Genomic DNA, 17,418 nt, shown 5'->3' on the forward strand with positions numbered 1-17,418 from the left:
TATAAAGGTTGCACTCCATGTAATAAATGAACAAACATATATTAATCCCTATTTTGCGTCTTTAAAAAAATGATAGAAAAATATAAAAATAAGTTAAACAAGTCTTTTGTTTTTCTGGGGTTTGTTGATCATTAATATAGGATTAATGTTATAAATTACATTTTTATTTTATAATTATTTCATAATGATAATGTAACAGTTTTATTTTTTTTTTATTTTTTTATTTTTTACATGTTCGCACAAAGGGAAGGAAATGTCGAACTAGTGACCTTCGCTTTATAAGGCGTGATCCCGACCAATTGAAGTACCTCTTAGAGACAATTTCAACTAACTTTTAAATTAATTATTACTACAATAAAATAAAATAAAAATTGATTAGAACTATCATATCATGAGCAGTGTTTAAGAGAACTATCATATCGTATATATTAACAGTCATGCATACCAGTATTAATATATATATGGAAAAATTACATTTTACCCCCAAAGTTTGGGTTGATTTACAATTCGACCTCAAAAGTTTCAATTTTGGCAATCCATCCCCCAAAGTTTCAATTTTTTTTTTTCAATTCGACCAATATTATTCCAAAATTCTTATATTGCCCCTACTTTTTATTTGTTATTTTTATTATTATTTTTTTAAACACAAATTTAAGGGTGCAAAAGTGGCCAGATGGTGATTTTTTTAAAATAAATAAAAAATTAGGGCAATATGGAAAGTTTTGGATATAATTGGTCAAATTGCAAAAAATTGAAACTTGGGGGGTGGATTGCCAAAATTAAAATTTTGCAGGTCGAATTGCAAATCGCCCCAAACTTTGGGCGGTAAAATATAATTTTCGTATATATATATATATATATATATATATAATTATATTTTTACTGTTTATATAATATTTTAATAATATTATATAATATATTAATACTGACGCGCATGACTGTTCATGCACGCTAGTGTTCTCTTAAACACTGCTCATCATATCATATTCACATGAGACGCTCGTAATACTTAGAACAAGAAACATAAAAAAATGTTACATGCACTTTCAAATCCGTATTTCTCAAGTGCATATTTTTTTATATGATAGTAAAAACTATTATTATATCTAAAATTTAATTGTCACTTAATAAAGTGTCACTCAAAAATAAGAAAACGCACAAAACTGATGTAGACGAGAAAAAGACAAATCAACAGTGAGAAAGGAGTGTTAAAAAAAAAAAAAAAAAAAAAAAACGGTGAGGAAGGAGAATATCAAATGTGAGGATAGGCCATGCTATAATCCTCGTGCTCCATTACGCCACGTGTCTTATAATCACATGGGAGCAAAAATAATCATGGCAGGTCACTTGTCCGCATGTATGTCGCCATACCGAACGTTGTAACAACATTAACAACCGCACCAGATGGAAAATCGATAATTAAATGAAAGGAATTATTTTTAAATAATGTGTCATCATGAGTTGTTGATATATTTTTTAAAACAATAAAATTCTTGTGTCGAGAGTCCCACAAACTCTATGTGGGCGTCAACCTATATAAAATTCTATGATACACCTTGCATTAACCATATTATTACTTTACCAAACTTCCCTCCTATCTCACTATACTGACTTAGGCATGAAAGTGGCATTGATGAACTCCTTCTTTTATTTTATTTTTTCTTTTTTCATAAAGAATTGATCATGAAGTAAATGGTTAATGTTATTCAGTTAAGACAACCTCAAGGTCTAGATACTTACTGTAATTTATCCATTAATCTATAAAACAAATTAGAGGAGCTAACAAAATTTGATAAATATCCAATCTATATTAAAATTTGAGTTGTTTAAAAATAATAGTGAATATGCTCTATTGTGCTAAGAACTAAGAATAAACTAAATCAAAAGATAAGCACATATTGTTTCAAAAAAAAAAAAAAAAAAATTACAACATAGAAAATAAAAGTATTACCCGACTCTCACGCATTTGAATTTGATATGCGTACGTATACAATAGAAAAAAACCATTAAAGTTCACTTTTTAAAATTAAGCTTGCTCACACATGAAGCCGATGACAAATCTATAATATAAATGAAGTCAATCTAGAATATTAAAATGGGAATGAAGTTAACTCATCCCTAATTATAAACTATTAATCGAAAGCAAAAATGAAAATTCATAATATCATCTTAAATTGTTTGTTAATATTTTTACGTTTTTGCTGTCTTAAAAAGACGCTAACAAACAAGCCTATACTCATTCCGGTATATTTTATATGGAAACATTTTGGGAGCAATGAATAATCTTGCGTTTATTAATTAAAAGATCAAAATCCCTTTTATAGATTAATGTATATATTAGCACATAATAAATATATTATTACATTATTTGAAAATTTTAAATAAGAAAACAAATACAACAAAATAAAAATGGTATATATAAATCTAGGACACTTAATCCAGAAAAACACTAGGCGAATCGAAATTCTTTTACAGCTAACCAACCATTTTGACACTTAATCCCACGTCTGGACAGTTAAATCCCAATTAAGAAAAAACTTCAAAAGCACTCTCTCACCTCTTCGTTCGGAAGCAAACCAAATCCTTTCGAAGTTTCTCTCTTCCATCTTCTCTTCGACTCTTGCATTGAATTGAATTCTTTACCAGAACTCTCTCTCTCTCTCTCTCTCTCTCTCCCTCTCTCATTATAGATGGCAATTTTTAAGGCGAAGAAGCGAGGGACGCTTGGAATCTGGTACTGCATTGTGGTGATTTTGATTTACGAGAGGAAGTGCGATTCCGTGAGATCTGACAAGGAAATGAGGGAGAGGTTCTACGGGAACTTGTTGAACTCGTCCGCACCGGATTCAAGCGACGGAAGCATAGCCCAAATGTTTGACCGGGTCCTCGAGAAGGAGTTCTCCGAGAATGATCAGCCTGAAGGTCAGGGTTACGGGATCTCAAGTTTCATTTCTCGTAATTTTTTTTTTAGGTTTTGCATTTTCGAGCTCTGTTTGGCTGAGGAGAAAATTCAGGGAAAAAGTTTTATAAAATCTGGAATAATATGTTAATTTAAGTGAAATTCAAAATGGTTGCATGAGGGTGGATGCTGTCGTTTGACCGTGTCCGGAAGCAAGAGATGCCTTAAGAAAAAGGATTCTCTGTTCTTTTTGTCAGCAACCAAACACGGCATTAGGTTTAGCATAAAATTTTTGAGATGGTTTATTGTGACTCAGATTGTACATTTCTTGCTGAAATGAAAAATACTATGTAGAGGAAGCGGCATATTAATCAAACTTGTAGAACTGTAAAACAACCAACCAGGATGACTTGAATGATTCATGACCTGAAAACGGCTTACACAACAGGTGTATAATCCTCCAAACACTAAGCAAACCTTTAATCTCTAATATTTTGTGATTCAAGTTGAATAATCTGAAATGTTGATTAAGGATCAATTTGGTAGGGGTGTAGCTTCTGAAGCTGTAGTTGCTTTGATCAGCTGGCCTTCTCAATAGCTGCCTAAAAAGCCCAAGCTGCACTACAAAAGAGGGAAAAAAGCCCGTTGTTAAACAGTTTGCATATAGTTTGTGTATCTCAAAAGCTGAAGCAACCCTGGAGAAGCCACAAAGAGCCCCGCCAAACAGGGTCGAAGAGAGGCCTTAGACAATTCCTGAATAAAATTGATGAACCTTTATACAATAGAAGGATTTGAGGAAAATCTCGAAATCAAAAGTCCGTAATGAGTTTGGTTCAACAGCTTAGATAGATTTTTATGGAATGACAGCAAAAGAGGCACCAAATAGGACAGCAGCAGCCCCAAAGAAACTGATGAGATAGATATATAGCTGAATATGTGATAACAGAGGCAGATGGCACTTTCAAAGTCATTTGCTCTCAAGTTTATAGCAGCATTATTAGGCTCTAGCAGTTATGGAGTTCACTCCAAACTGGCAGTATCTTTGGAGATAGTCACTAAGTACGCCATATGGAGTTGGGAGAGGTGGGTGGTGCACTGCTGTTGTTAATAGTTCGTATGGGTAGGGCTTGTGGAAAAGAATTTGGCATGTTGGGATTTTGCTAAATATATCTCACTTATCTAGGGGGCTAGGCAAGTGGTCCCTTTTTGATAGGATGCTTGGTGTGTAGGGGAGGCATTAAGAATGGTTTTCCATGGTTTCCTTAATATCACCGAGGACAGGAAGCCGTAGTGGCAACATTTATATTGTTTGCTTTGGAGAATTATCCTCTGTCATCCATACTTTGTGAAGCTGTTTCAAGATTGGAAGGCAGAGTTGATGCATCTTTTATCCAATACTTTAGAGAGGCTGAAATGTGAAGGGGGGGGGGGGGCCTTTTAGGGCATGGCACCACTAGTAGGAAGAAGTTCAATGTGTTATTATTCTCAAGCTCATCCCATCATTGCATTTTTGTTTTAGCAGCTGTGTTTTAAACAACTTCATGGTTGACAATCTGTCCCCCAAAGGTGCTGTATAAAAGAGATGGGAAATCAGTGGACCATATTCTTCAACTTCTGGTAGCTAGGGCAATTTTATGTCTTATTTTCATGTTCTTTGCTGTGCATCTGGATCTGTTTTCGTCCTAGAGGGTCTGACATGGGAGTTGATCTAGTATGAAGCTTTTGGAGTGTTGGAGAGGGGCATTTAGCAAGGTGAGGCATAATGTTGCTTGGAAGACAGTGCCATTAGGTGTGATTTGGTGTATTTGGAATGAGTTCAATGGGTGAGCTTTGTAGGGGACTGAGCTTTCTATTCACAAGATTAGTATTGAATACCATAGATCCTTCCACTTTTGGCTCTTGGTTGAATAGAGTTTCTATTCTTTTCTGTCCTTTTTGTATTTCTTTGATGCTCTTCCTCCAAATAGTTGGCTTCACCCCTTGGTATATATATAAAGGAGGAGGTGGGGGAGGGATGCCATGTTACAATATCATATATGAGCTCCTTTGGGGGGCTATTTGCCTTGCCAGTTTAAATTTCCTCTCTCTCTCTCTCTCTCTGTGATTTAGTTTTAATAAGCCTTTAGGGTTGGGGTCATTTTTATGGATGATATGTGATTGGGCCTTGATTTTTGTGGTCCTTCAACAAGTTATCTTTTTTATTAAAAATTAAAGAATCAACAATAAGCTACCCTTATATCAGATTCTTTTGGGCTTTAAAGATTATGGTAAATCTCCTCCGGCGAGGGGTTTTCTTCGGCGGGGGTTTCTCGGGCCAAGTTCTGCAGTGCTGGTAAGTCTCAACACTCGCTAGATGTGTCGGTTGCTTCGTTGTCGGCTCTGGTTGTAAGGGAACATGGGGAGGAAAGGGTTTTTTCCCCTCCCTTCCCTTTGGGTGGTTGTTCTCTCGGCACTTGGACTGTTGACAAGGGTGATGATTTCAAGTTGACAGGTTAGATTCAATCTCAGAAGTGGCTTGTTGGTTTTGGTCCATCTTTGGAGTGGTGTGGGATCAAGGAGACGATTTTGGGGATGGGGAGGATGGAGATTTTCCTTACCTTTCAAGTGTTTTTTCCCCTGCCATGCCCTTTGGCTGGGCTTTGGGTTGCAATATGGATGTTTGTCCTGTGGTGGGGGTCTTGTGTGGGGTAGATTCAAAAACCATCAAGTTAAAGCACCATTTTTTTTTTTTTTTGTGGTAAGAAAAGAAAAGTAAGGGAAAAGAAAAAAGAAAAAGAAAAAAAAAGAAAAGAATGGTAAACGACTACTTCAAAGTCTTCGAAGTTTTTTATAATGTAAGACTTATAGGATACATTTTCACTGGGATAGGTAGAGGATCTTGTTAGTTTGACTAGTGTGTCAAAACATGACTACACTAATTCTGAATTATCGCGACAACCATAGTTCCTGTGTTTTACTTAATGACTAATACCTGTGAATTTTCCAGTGGATAAAACCTGATGGTTCTTAAAGACTGGCTAGTCTCTAGATATGTTTAAGAAACATATATAAAAAGCAGACTTTGGGCTTTTCTCTATTTCTGTGTTCTTGGAATTTATTATTGACTGTCTTTCTCCATGTCAGAATGTGACGTTTCTTTGACTTCTATTGTTTGGCCATGAGATGAAGCAAATTTTCCATCAGTTTCTTTTTAATATATGCAATTTTTCATATATGCTGGACAATGTCATCCAATCCTGCTCTTCAGTACTGAGGTCGTATGATTGTCTATTTGCTTCAAATTTGGACTCCCAATATTGATTGCATCATGGCCACGAATGTTGTCTCACATTTTATTCCTCCGTGTTTGATCTTTCGTTTAACGCTGTTTTGATATCATTCTGCTTTCCACTTTACTAGGATCTGATGCAAGCAGCTTCAATAACAGTGTAGCCGATCAACAAGTAGGTTTGGTTTTTTCCTTTAAGATCTACTGGGCATACTGCAATAATTGGCATGATTTTCCACTAATGTGATAGGGTAACACAATTTTTCTGTGATTTATGGATTTATTTCTGAAAAGGAAAAAATAAAATAAAAATCAAACTATGACCCCTTTTTCTGGATTATTTTGTTCTTAAAAAATTTCTTGTGATGGAGCATGCCGGTAACTTAAATAAATGAATGAATAAAATATACTTTGGTTGGGATCTGACTTTTGTATATACCCATAGGTCATGCTTCTCAAACCACTAGTCCACAATGTGGCTGATCATTGCTTTGTCTAAATTTCATGAGAGAGCTTGGCTTCTCCATAGGCTATGCTAGGTTGTTTAGAAATCACACATGATAGAACAAAAATTGGGTGATATTTGTTTACCGGTTGAATACTTTGGCTCTTGCACTACTCGTGATTATGTTATCTATGTAAAGATGAATCTTGATTATGTTTCACAGGCTGTACTGGAGACCGTAGCTAAAATCACTCATGAGAAGACCAAGAGAAATGACACACAAGAAGGAAAGTACGGGAATGTGTAAAATATATCTGTTGCTAATGTGATTGCATTCTGAAAATTTATTGAATGTATATCTTTCTTTTATTATTATGGAAACAAGACACTTTTTCACCTAGTTCCTTTGTTTATCAGTGGCACAAGGTCATTCCAGTTCCAAGATGTTTTTTCCATAGAGAATGAAGATACTGATGACATGACTACCTTGATTGACAAAAAGGTGCGCCTAATCTTTTGAGTGAGTCATAGCTATTTATGCTTTGAATTTCATCCACACTAACTTCTCTTACTTGATGGTAGGACAATGTCTTTGTGATGTCAAACAAGAAATCCAAATATCCAGTTCTTCAAGTAGATTTGAGGTCAGTCTTTCATATCTTTTGTCCTGATTAAATAACACATGATAAATTTAGGGCCTGTCTGGTTCGTGACTTGAAAAATGGTTTTGAACTCTTTTCTTAAATGAATTCGAAGTTGGTAAAAGCTTGCCCTTGTTAGGTTTGTTTTTATTTTTAAACGGCAGTGCTTTGGAAAACATGAGAAGTGTGTTGCCTCACAAGAAAATATTGACATTTTCAAGAATAAAAAATTAGTTTTTTAAATCAAACACCTTCTCTGATTTCTGTATTTTCAGGAAAAAAAATGTCATTTGAAATGCTGGAGTTGGCCAATGCAGATGGACCTTAGTGTTTTATTTTGTCTATGCACAAATTTTGTACTCTAGATAATAGCATTTCTCAAATATGGCTTTCCTCCAAACTGACCCTAGAGGTTGTAATTACAATCTGTTTATTACTGGGGTTTATAGTTCTTGAAAACCCATGATTGAAGTTGTTTAATTTGATTTATGTACTGCCGTAGATTTATGCCTTATTAGTTCTGTTTTACATTCCGGCAGATTGATCTCAGACTTGGTGGTTGTCATAGTTTCTGCTGCCATTGGAGGAATTGTTTTTTCCTGTTTGGGGCAACCGGTTTGTATTTGCAAATTGTTGTATTTTTTTTTTTTTTTGTTTGTTTATCAATTGCATTGCATTTATGTCCAATCATAAGGTGATTTAGATGATACAACCTTCTTTGATATTTTCTTTCATTTATTTTGGATAAATATTTTAGGTTATTGTGGGCTATCTTCTTGCCGGTTCGCTTATTGGACCAGGGGGGCTGAAATTCATTAGCGAAATGGTACAGGTATGTTGTTGTGAATAGCTCAAGAACATTGTTTCTTGAAGTCAGAATACTTGTTCTATTATCATTACTGGTAGTTCATAAGGGGTGGAGACAGTGGGGTTGGTCCATTGATTTTCCTTTCTTTTTCCACTTTTGACTCAAAGAATTGAAGGAAGATAGTGCATTTTTCTGAAGTTCTTACTTTTATTCTGGTAAGTTTGGCTAAAAAAATGAAATTCACTTTAATGAGCCTCTCTAAATGCCCTTGACTTACATAAAAAAAAAAAAAAATAGTTTTGAACTACAGGCTGGAACAGTAATGTCGATACAATCTGAAAAGCGTGGATCTACCAAAATTCTCCACACATCTTCCAACTTTCCTGAAAATACATGGTACATGGAGTTTGCTGTCTTTATCCAGCAGTACTCTATATGACACTTCAATACCTATAACCATGGTGACTGCCTAGGTATTAATAGTTAACTTAATAGAACATAGGATAGAGGGAGCGACCAAGATGAGGAGCATGCACATGGTGTTGCACATGTTTCAGTTAAATATCCCATCTTCATGTGCAATAGCCTGCACTGACTAAGATAGGCTCAGTCAAGTTGATTCAGATTATATTCTGTGGAATTTCATGTACCATGATTTGGTCTACCATGTTACCTGCAATCTAGGATCTATAGTGACAAGTTCTCATTATCTTTAATTACAGGTTGAAACTTTTGCACAGTTTGGCGTTGTCTTTCTTCTTTTTGCTTTGGGGCTGGAGTTTTCTTTGACGAAGGTATATTTTTCTCAGCTTTGGAAATCATATGTACCATATATCATACAGTAGCTATTGTAAAAGTCCTGTAGCAATACGTTTTTTAATGTCTTTGGAGACACTAATTTCACTTGTGTTTGATGCAGTTAAAAGTTGTCGGGCCTGTTGCTGTTCTTGGGGGGTTACTTCAGATAATCATATTTATGTTCTTGTCTGGCATAACTGCCATGGTATCGTTCTGAGAGTGTCCAATCTGTTTTATTTTTATTTTTTTCGGTTTTTCCTTTCCTAGTGACAAGTTATAATACCTGTCAAAACAGATGCTGACCTTGAACATCTGCTAACATTACAGTTTTGTGGAGCAAAGTTGTCTGAGGGTGTATTTGTTGGTTCATTCTTATCGATGTCATCAACAGCAGTGGTATTCTTCTAGACAATTATTTGACACTAAAATTTCTCTTTTTGGGTGTTGCCGCTTGCCAAATTTTTAGTGCTTTTCATGCTCTTTTTTTTATTACCCTTTACCAGGTGGTAAAGTTTCTGGTAGAACGGAATAGCAGTAATGCTCTTCACGGTCAAGTTACGATTGGGACACTTATTTTTCAGGTATCTTATAAACTATGTTTAATCAAGAGGTAAATCTATCAATTTTTAAGTCATGTTGAGTTAGAAAGCTTGGGCTATGTTTGTTTTCAATTTTTTTTTTTTTTTTTTGGGGGGTTTTCAAACACAAAAATACACTTTTATAAAAACATTTAACAAACGAAACACTTTTCAAAACTCAAAATACAAAAACTTTTCAATAAATAAAAGACAATACTTTTCAAATACAAAAACTTTTCAATAAATAAAAGACAATACTTTTCAAAAAACAAAACACAACACAACACAACACACTTTTTAGAAAACTTTCCACACCTCTTATAAGAATATTTTGAGAAAACATTTACTTATTTTTTTAAGTATGGAGGTTGACTTATCACTTAAAACAACAATAATAATAATAATAAAAATAAAGGTGGCCGCACAACCACTTCTAATAGAGGATAGGGGTAGCCACTTGGCCAACTCTCCTAGTTAGAGGTCGTTGTGCAGCCACCTTAACAAGACAGCAGTAGCTGTGTGGCCATCCCAACCAGATAGGGGGTGGCCACACCACACGGCCACCACTCTTTTTTTTTTTTTTTTTTAGGGGAAAGTCTACATACTCTCTTCAAACTATCATCCAATTGATAATGTTCCCCTCAAACTTTCAATTGAGACAATGCCCTCCCAAACTACAAAAAATTGTCAATGTCACCCCACAATGACGAAAATACCCTTAATAAAATAAAAAAATTTCAAAAAAAAAAAACAAGGGTGTGGAAATTTAACTTTTTCTTCAAATTTATTGGAGTATTGTCTTATTGAATTGGGGGGACATTGTCAATTTTTTAGTAGCTTAAGGAGACATTGTCGCAAGTGAAAGTTTGAGGGGGGTATGTAGATGTTTCCCTATTTTTTAACAAGTAAGAAGTCAACTGAAAAAATAAGCATGTGTTTTCTCAAAATAAACATGTTTAGTGCTTGTTTCTTTGAAAACACACAACATTTCTCAAAAAGTTTAAAAACACTTTTTTTTTTTTCTTTTTTTTTTTCTGTAGACAACACTTTTTAAATGTGGACCCCACTGAAAACATTTCTCAAACTTTCTATCACATCAAAAACTTTTTCAAATTAAAACACAAAAAAAAAAAAAAAAAAAAAAAACTTTTCAAAATGGTTAACAAACATAGCATTGATTTTTGGTTTATATGTATTCATTCCTTCACCTTAGATTATTTTAGGACTGTGCCGTTGGCTTTACTTTTTTTGCCTTGGTCCCATAGAACGCATTTCAATTTTCTATCACATCAAAAACTTTTTCAAATCAAAAAACACTTTTCAAAATTAACAAACATAGCCTTGATTTCGGGTTTATGTGTATTCACTCCTTCACCTTGGATTATTTCAGGACTGTGCTGTTGGCTTACTATTTGCCTTGCTCCCAGTTTTGGGGGGTAACAGTGGCCTTTTGCAGGGAATGATTTCAATGGGAAAGCTGTAAGTCTGTTCCTTGGCAGTTTTCCTTGTGCGGTTTTCTTTCCCATGTCATTTACTGAAGTCTTGCAATTTTGATTTGCTTTCTTTGGTCAAGCTTTTAGTAATTTTGAAAAGAAATATAGTTGGTTTTTGCATGACTAAATGGATAGTTGTTCCAACACCATCGTATAAATGATATTTATTGAATACGGCCTGCTTTTTATTTTTTATTTTACTTTTTTTATCTGTTTTTTTATTTTTTATTTTAACATCAGGCTGCTGGTGTTGTCGTTATATCTCGCTGCTGCATCTGTATTATCTTGGTCGTTTGTTCCTCGTTTTCTAAAACTGATGATGCAGCTATCATCCCAAGTGAGTTATAAAAACATTAGCTACATTTTTGGATTGACTAGTAGTTCTTAAATTTCATTTTGTTTCCCCTTTTTGTGATTCAGACAAATGAACTTTATCAGCTTGCTGCTGTGGCTTTTTGCCTATTATCTGCCTGGGTAAGTTCCAGATATAGTTCTCTCTCGAATTAAGCCTAGTGACTGTTCATCATGCTGCATTTTATCTCAATTGTGTCTGTCACAAATGAGTATTCTGCTTGTGGTGATTCCTTTTGTACAACGTGCATTAAATTTTCAATTGCTTGATTTATTGTTCTGATTTTGTGACTGAGTAGGGGTAGTTGAATTTGGGTTACCAGAAGTTTTGGAGAATAGGAAAGAAGTGTATGTGTACTTTTCCCTAATATATGTGTCTCACTATAGAATTTTATCTTTCTCTCTTTCTTTCTGTTTCCCTTTCAGTCTTGTATCTGGTGCTTCGACTCTCACTAAACCAACTTTTGGTTAAAGAATATATTCTAATAGCTCCAAATGGAATACTTTCACTTTTTATTTAAGTCGGAAACTTCTATTTAGAAACCATTATATAAAATTTGGAGATAGGACTTAAGTAAAGAAACTTTATGGTTCTCATGATGCAAATAATGCAAGGACCTGTTGGTTTCTGTTTAAGAAATAGTTTTCTGTTTTTAAATTCACTAAAACAGAAGACAGTGCAAAAACGTGTTGCCAAAACCTGTTCTCAGAGATTTATTCCTGGAAAACAGTCTGTTTTCAGAGAACATCAAAATGATGGATTCTGAAAACTGTTTTATATTTTCAATTCTGGAAAAACAGAAGTATTGAATATATCATGTTTTAAAGTTTTCTTTTTGTTCTCTGACAAAACACAACCAAAGTGGCCCAAAACTTTTACTTGAACAAAGCTCTGTTCATCTATTCTTTTGTCTAAATGTTTTTTGAAATCTGACTACTTATCAAAAAAAAAAGTTTTTTGGAATCTGACTGATATTCTCGAGCACTTTTTTTTTTCAATGAAGTTGTGATTCCAATACTGTGTATGACATCAGTTTGAGCAGTTAAAAGGTGTTTCAGTGTGCAGTACCATGAACATGGTTTTCTTTGGCATCTGTTTTGATTTGCATTAGAGCAAAGATATTAGAAGCCTAAAGAAAGAAATTTAATACAAACCATAAGCATATTCTTCTCTGTTTAATCATGTTGAACTTAGATGATGGGACTCAAAGCATGGAAATTTTTGTGCATAAGGGATTACGTTTTGTGCTGAAAAAATGTTGATATGAAATAAAATAACTAAGTTTTAATTATCCCAAAAAAAAGCAAATACATGAAAATAAGAAAACCTATTGTTGTACATTAGTTCTCCCTTGTTAGATTATCTTAATTTGAGGTTAAGATGATGAGTTGCTGTAATATATGACACCAGTGCAGGATATTGCTGCATATATTCAAAATTACCGACTCCTTTTTAATATTTTGAATCTTCTTTAACCTTTTCAGTGCAGCGATAAGTTAGGACTTAGTCTTGAGTTGGGTTCGTTTGTGGCTGGTGTTATGATATCTAATACTGAATTTGCACAACATACTTTAGACCAGGTACTGCTTTTTGTTACTATAGTTTCCTGAGTTGTGTTACATGTTTATATATTTAGCTTTTGTCTCAAACTAATTTCTACTGCTGTTTCATGTTATATTTCTTGTGCTATGTTAGCTTTTGAATAACTAAACTAAGTAGTGTCTAAACTTCTTTTTTTGATGAGTAATAGTCACTTCTTATTAAAAGCGTAAGGCGCCCCTAAGTACAACGAAAGTATAAAAAAAAAAAAAATCACATAACTAGAAAGAGGCAAACGCACAAAAAAATCATTAAAGCTAATCGACATAGGGGACACATAAGCCGTTGTCCAAAAATACAAAGTGTGGAAAAAGGAGAATAAATGGTCCTCCAAGGACCTCTCCAAATCCTCAAAACTCCTATTATTCAATTCCCTCCATAAACACCAAAAGAGGCAAATAGGCACAATTTTCCACACCACATTGCTCCTCGACCTTCCAGAAAACCATCAACCAGCAAATAAGTTGATAACACGTCTAGCATAACCCATGCCATCCCAAAATGACTAAGAGAGCACTCCACATGCAATGAAGCAAAAGATGGTCCACAGAGTCACCATTCCTGTTACACAAGCAACATCTGTCCATCACTATAAGATGCCGCTTCCTTAGATTATCTAAGGTAAGGATCTTACTTAGAGTCGTCGACCAATCAAAAAAAGCCGCCGCCCTTGAAGGAGCCCAAGTCCGCCACACACTCTTCTAGGGGAAACTGCTACCTTCAAAATGAGCCAAGGAGCATAAGGGCTTAACCTGGAACAAACCTCTTTTGGAGGAGACCCACCACAGCTAATCTTCACTACCTCTTATTACTTTGATTGAGTACAATCTTTGAAGAAAAGAAGCAAAGACATTCACCTCCCAATCATGCACCTCTCTAGAAAAGCTCACATTCTGTTGGTTGGAACCGCCCAAAAACTCCAAATTAGCCACAACCGAGGGTGTCCTTCCCAATCATGCCAAGTAGTGTCTAAACTTGGGTAAATGAAGCAGACGAATTTGAGAAAATTACTATGATTGGCATGGAACCTCCTTAATGGAAATAAATTTAGATTGAAGAGGTTGCTTCATTCTGTATGTCACAAGCAAAATTGGCTCAACTCTTGTATCAATTGTCATAAGAATTATTAGACATTACTGATTTGATGCCTTTCTATGCTGTAGGTTGAACCAATTCGTAACTTATTTGCAGCTCTTTTCCTTTCAAGTATTGGAATGCTCATACATGTACATTTCCTATGGAACCACGTTGATATATTGCTAGCATCTGTTATTCTGGTTGTAGTCGTTAAGACAGCTGTTGGTGCTATTGTTGCTAAGGCCTTTGGGTATAGCATGAGAACATCATTCCTTGTAAGTTGGCTTGTTGAGTTAATTTCAGATCTAAGTGAAATACTTAAATTGTTTATTTTTGAAAATTTGGTATATCCTTTTATAGGTTGGTATTTTGCTTGCTCAAATTGGGGAATTTGCTTTTGTTCTCCTAAGTCGTGCCTCAAATCTTCATCTTGTTGAGGTTACCTCTCTCTCTCTCTCTCTCTCTCTCTCTCTCTTTGTGTACGTGTGGATTGATTTTTCTTGCTTCATTTATTTGGTTCCTGTTTTGGTAATGGCTTGTCTCTTATGTTTGCTCTCCACTGGAATATCTATACTACTTTTTACTAGAGGGCCCCATCATACTGATCAATCTCTCTTCTTTCCCCAGAGTGAAGGAATTTGTTTATTGCAGTAGCTGAGTTCTTCTCTAAGTTTATAATTTCCTTTTATTAATGATATTTCGATTACTTATAAAAAATAATCTTTTGTAAGAAATGTATAAAAAATAATTTCCTTTTGTGAGAAATGTATTCAATGGCTGTCATGTTTGGAAGTCAAGTGCTAGAGGTGTCTTCCAGTCTGATTTTAGACTTACCATGCACCCTCATTGTGTTGATTAATGATTGGCTGTTCTGAAAGATCAAACCAGACAGGGATGGAGATATTGGGATGTGTCAAAAAAAAAAAAAAAATCAGCACCTACAACAAAAACAACAACTAGAACACCTCATTGCTCAATTTTATAGTACTGATGTTGCACGTGGTATTTGTAATAAAATTGGTTTACTTCAAGCTGCATTCATTGATGACGTGGCGTTATGAATAATTTGTTACTTGATGAGTAGTTTCAGTCACTTTCTCTGAGCATTTTTGGAGATTGCTCTTCTTGTTTGTCCACTTCACAACCAGTGGGCACTACGGTTATTGGTGAGCCTATGGAACTCTGTGGCTGTGTAGCACATGAGGGCAACTCAAGCCCAGAGAGAGAGAAACATTATGCCCATAGAGATCCTATCGTGTTTGCAACATAAAGAAATTTCAGCTCAGTATTATAATAAATGGAAGGATTTGACTTCTGGCCCCCAACATAGAAAAGTAATGATACTTATACAAAGAATATCTTGGTACTATATTATAGCTGTGTGGTGTGCACGAAGAATATTTATGTCAATGTTAGATAATACAACTTTTTTTGTACCCTTGACCTTTAACTGAACAGTAAAAAGTTCATTGGCCTTGTGATTTGATACATTAATTAGTTTTTAAAGAAACAAAATTTAAATAGAAATGTAGAAAAGGTGTAATAGAAAATTTTATAAAGTATTGTTAGTGACATTAGAAACTGCGACTAAGTGGCCTATATCTATAATATCTTATAAGCATTTTGAATTGGTTTAGAAACTAAGGTCTCAATATACGCAGAATTAGCTGTTTGAAACACAGCTTAGCTCATCTTCCAGCACTTTGTGAATTTAAAATTAATGATCATCTGATAGAGTTTACTCAATTGTCGATGCTGAAATGAATTGAAATTGGGTCACCACTGGTTTCCATTGGCATTTCCACTTGAAAAGAGACAAACAGAAAGAAGTTATCACATAATTTAGATATTGCATCACATGCCTTCTTTGTAAGTTCATGCTTTTGTGGTTGTCAAAAAATAAAATTAAAAAGCAAAGCCACTTGGAGAGCTTCACTACAGTTGTCTTTGCAGCAGAAGAAGATAATGTTTAAGTTGACAAATGTTTGAAGTAGACTAATTTGTTGTTCTCTTGCCATAAGTTTACCAGTTTTGCAGTCTTTCCTTCTCTTCTTCTTCTTCTTTTCTTTTTATTTTTATTTTTTATTTTTTATTTTATTTTTTTATGTTGTTGATTAAAATTATTGTAATGTAGGGGAAGATGTATCTTCTTCTTATTGGAACAACTGCTCTTAGTCTGGTAAGTTTCTTTATGTTGAAACTTCAATTTTTTTTTTTCTTCTTTTGAAATATTTATCCTGGTAGATGATTATGTACAGGTAACAACTCCTCTCCTATTTAAACTGATACCTGCTGTAATGAACTTGGGCGTTCTCATGCACTGGTTCCCCTCCGAGAGCGACACACAGAATGAGGTCCCTCTCTCTCTCTCTCACTCTGACACACAAACACACCCAAGTATATACACCTGCAAGTATTTACTCCCCCTACAAAAGAATGTTGATTAGGAAGATAAAAATGTCTGAATATCTTCCGAGCCATCACCTCTTTCCATTAACTCAAATTTTTGCACTACACCTTTTGACTGCATATATATATTAAGAGAATACTGTTTTAAGTATTTTGTGCCAATATAGAAATCTGTTTGTCTTAAATTGTGAATGCAGATTCAGATCACAAAGTTTAAAAGCTATGGAGAAGCCATTCTATAGGTGCCATCCTTTTTGTCTATACGAGATAAAAGTTATAACCTTACTGAAATTTTTAATTATTATCGATTTCTTTATTCTTTTTTCTTCTTGCCTTCTTCCTAGTGGATTTTGGGAGAAAAACATGTTATCTTGAATCTGGATTGTAAAGATGCATAATGCATAAAATGGATGAGTCACATATAGTGTTGCTAGATGCGGAACCTTGTCAAAACATACATAATGCTTAATTTTTCTTTTTCTTTTTTTTTTTTTTTTTTAAGTTTTAATCTTACGTGGAAACAAAACATACAATTTCTGTTTTTACAGGGTAAAGCTTCCACGATTGAAGTGCTTAACAGATCATTGTGACCTTCCACGTTGTTGTAGTCTGTAGTCATATGATATATTGGTTCCACTGCCAATTCCATTTTTTGAGGTTTCAGCTGACTCGTGACTCGTGAGTATATTCATTCCCCTGAAACTCAACTCAGAGTTGTAATGTACATAGGCATTCAATTTTGTATGCTTAGTGTATTATATATATATAGGAATTCTTTTATGGCACTCTATGACCTGATTGATATCCATATTGCTGCTTTTACAAAGTCAGATCATGTATAATTCTGATTAATTATGATTTGTATTGTATAAGATGTTGTAGAAAACCGAAGCAAAGAAACAGCTTTAAAAGCATTTTATGAGTTAAATGAAATATAATTAATTTTTCTTAGCTGTAGAGCATTTTGTTTGCTTTTGTAAAACTGTCAATTTCTTTTTGGACCGATCGTGGAATCGTAGCGACGAGGTATACTAATCTCCTTGTGTGGATC

The 17,418-nt window shown here is 34.4% G+C and overlaps 1 protein-coding gene across 3 annotated transcripts; it reads left to right on the top strand.

Moving 5' to 3' along the window:
- The first annotated feature begins 2,533 nt into the window (after positions 1 to 2,533).
- Positions 2,534 to 17,318, top strand: LOC132180793 (K(+) efflux antiporter 5). 3 transcript variants are annotated; one of them, XM_059593745.1, is made up of 21 exons: positions 2,534 to 2,922; positions 6,299 to 6,342; positions 6,836 to 6,903; positions 7,030 to 7,114; positions 7,195 to 7,256; positions 7,793 to 7,868; positions 8,011 to 8,085; positions 8,784 to 8,855; positions 8,981 to 9,064; positions 9,187 to 9,255; positions 9,363 to 9,440; positions 10,828 to 10,916; positions 11,171 to 11,267; positions 11,351 to 11,404; positions 12,767 to 12,862; positions 14,045 to 14,233; positions 14,319 to 14,396; positions 16,093 to 16,137; positions 16,217 to 16,312; positions 16,565 to 16,640; positions 16,916 to 17,318. In XM_059593745.1, the coding sequence occupies exons 1-20, from the start codon at positions 2,691 to 2,693 to the stop codon at positions 16,607 to 16,609; spliced, it is 1,734 nt and encodes a 577-aa protein (XP_059449728.1). In that variant the 5' UTR covers positions 2,534 to 2,690; the 3' UTR covers positions 16,610 to 16,640; positions 16,916 to 17,318. The 3 variants fall into 3 exon arrangements, with proteins under 3 accessions (XP_059449728.1, XP_059449727.1, XP_059449729.1); XM_059593744.1 differs by having other exon boundaries at positions 16,565 to 16,609; XM_059593746.1 differs by lacking the exon at positions 16,565 to 16,640.
- The last annotated feature ends 100 nt before the right edge of the window (positions 17,319 to 17,418 follow it).

Source organism: Corylus avellana, chromosome ca5 (genome assembly GCF_901000735.1).
Source record: "Corylus avellana chromosome ca5, CavTom2PMs-1.0".
Lineage (NCBI taxonomy): Eukaryota > Viridiplantae > Streptophyta > Magnoliopsida > Fagales > Betulaceae > Corylus > Corylus avellana.

What these genes read in the sequence shown, in the direction of transcription:
- LOC132180793 (XM_059593745.1), top strand. Translation starts at nt 2,691, where the DNA reads ATGGCAATTTTTAAGGCGAAGAAGCGAGGGACGCTTGGAATCTGGTAC. An exon ending in CGAGAATGATCAGCCTGAAG is followed by an intron (nt 2,923 to 6,298) that starts GTCAGGGTTACG and finishes CCACTTTACTAG; the next exon opens with GATCTGATGCAAGCAGCTTC. An exon ending in TTTCCTGTTTGGGGCAACCG is followed by an intron (nt 7,869 to 8,010) that starts GTTTGTATTTGC and finishes TAAATATTTTAG; the next exon opens with GTTATTGTGGGCTATCTTCT.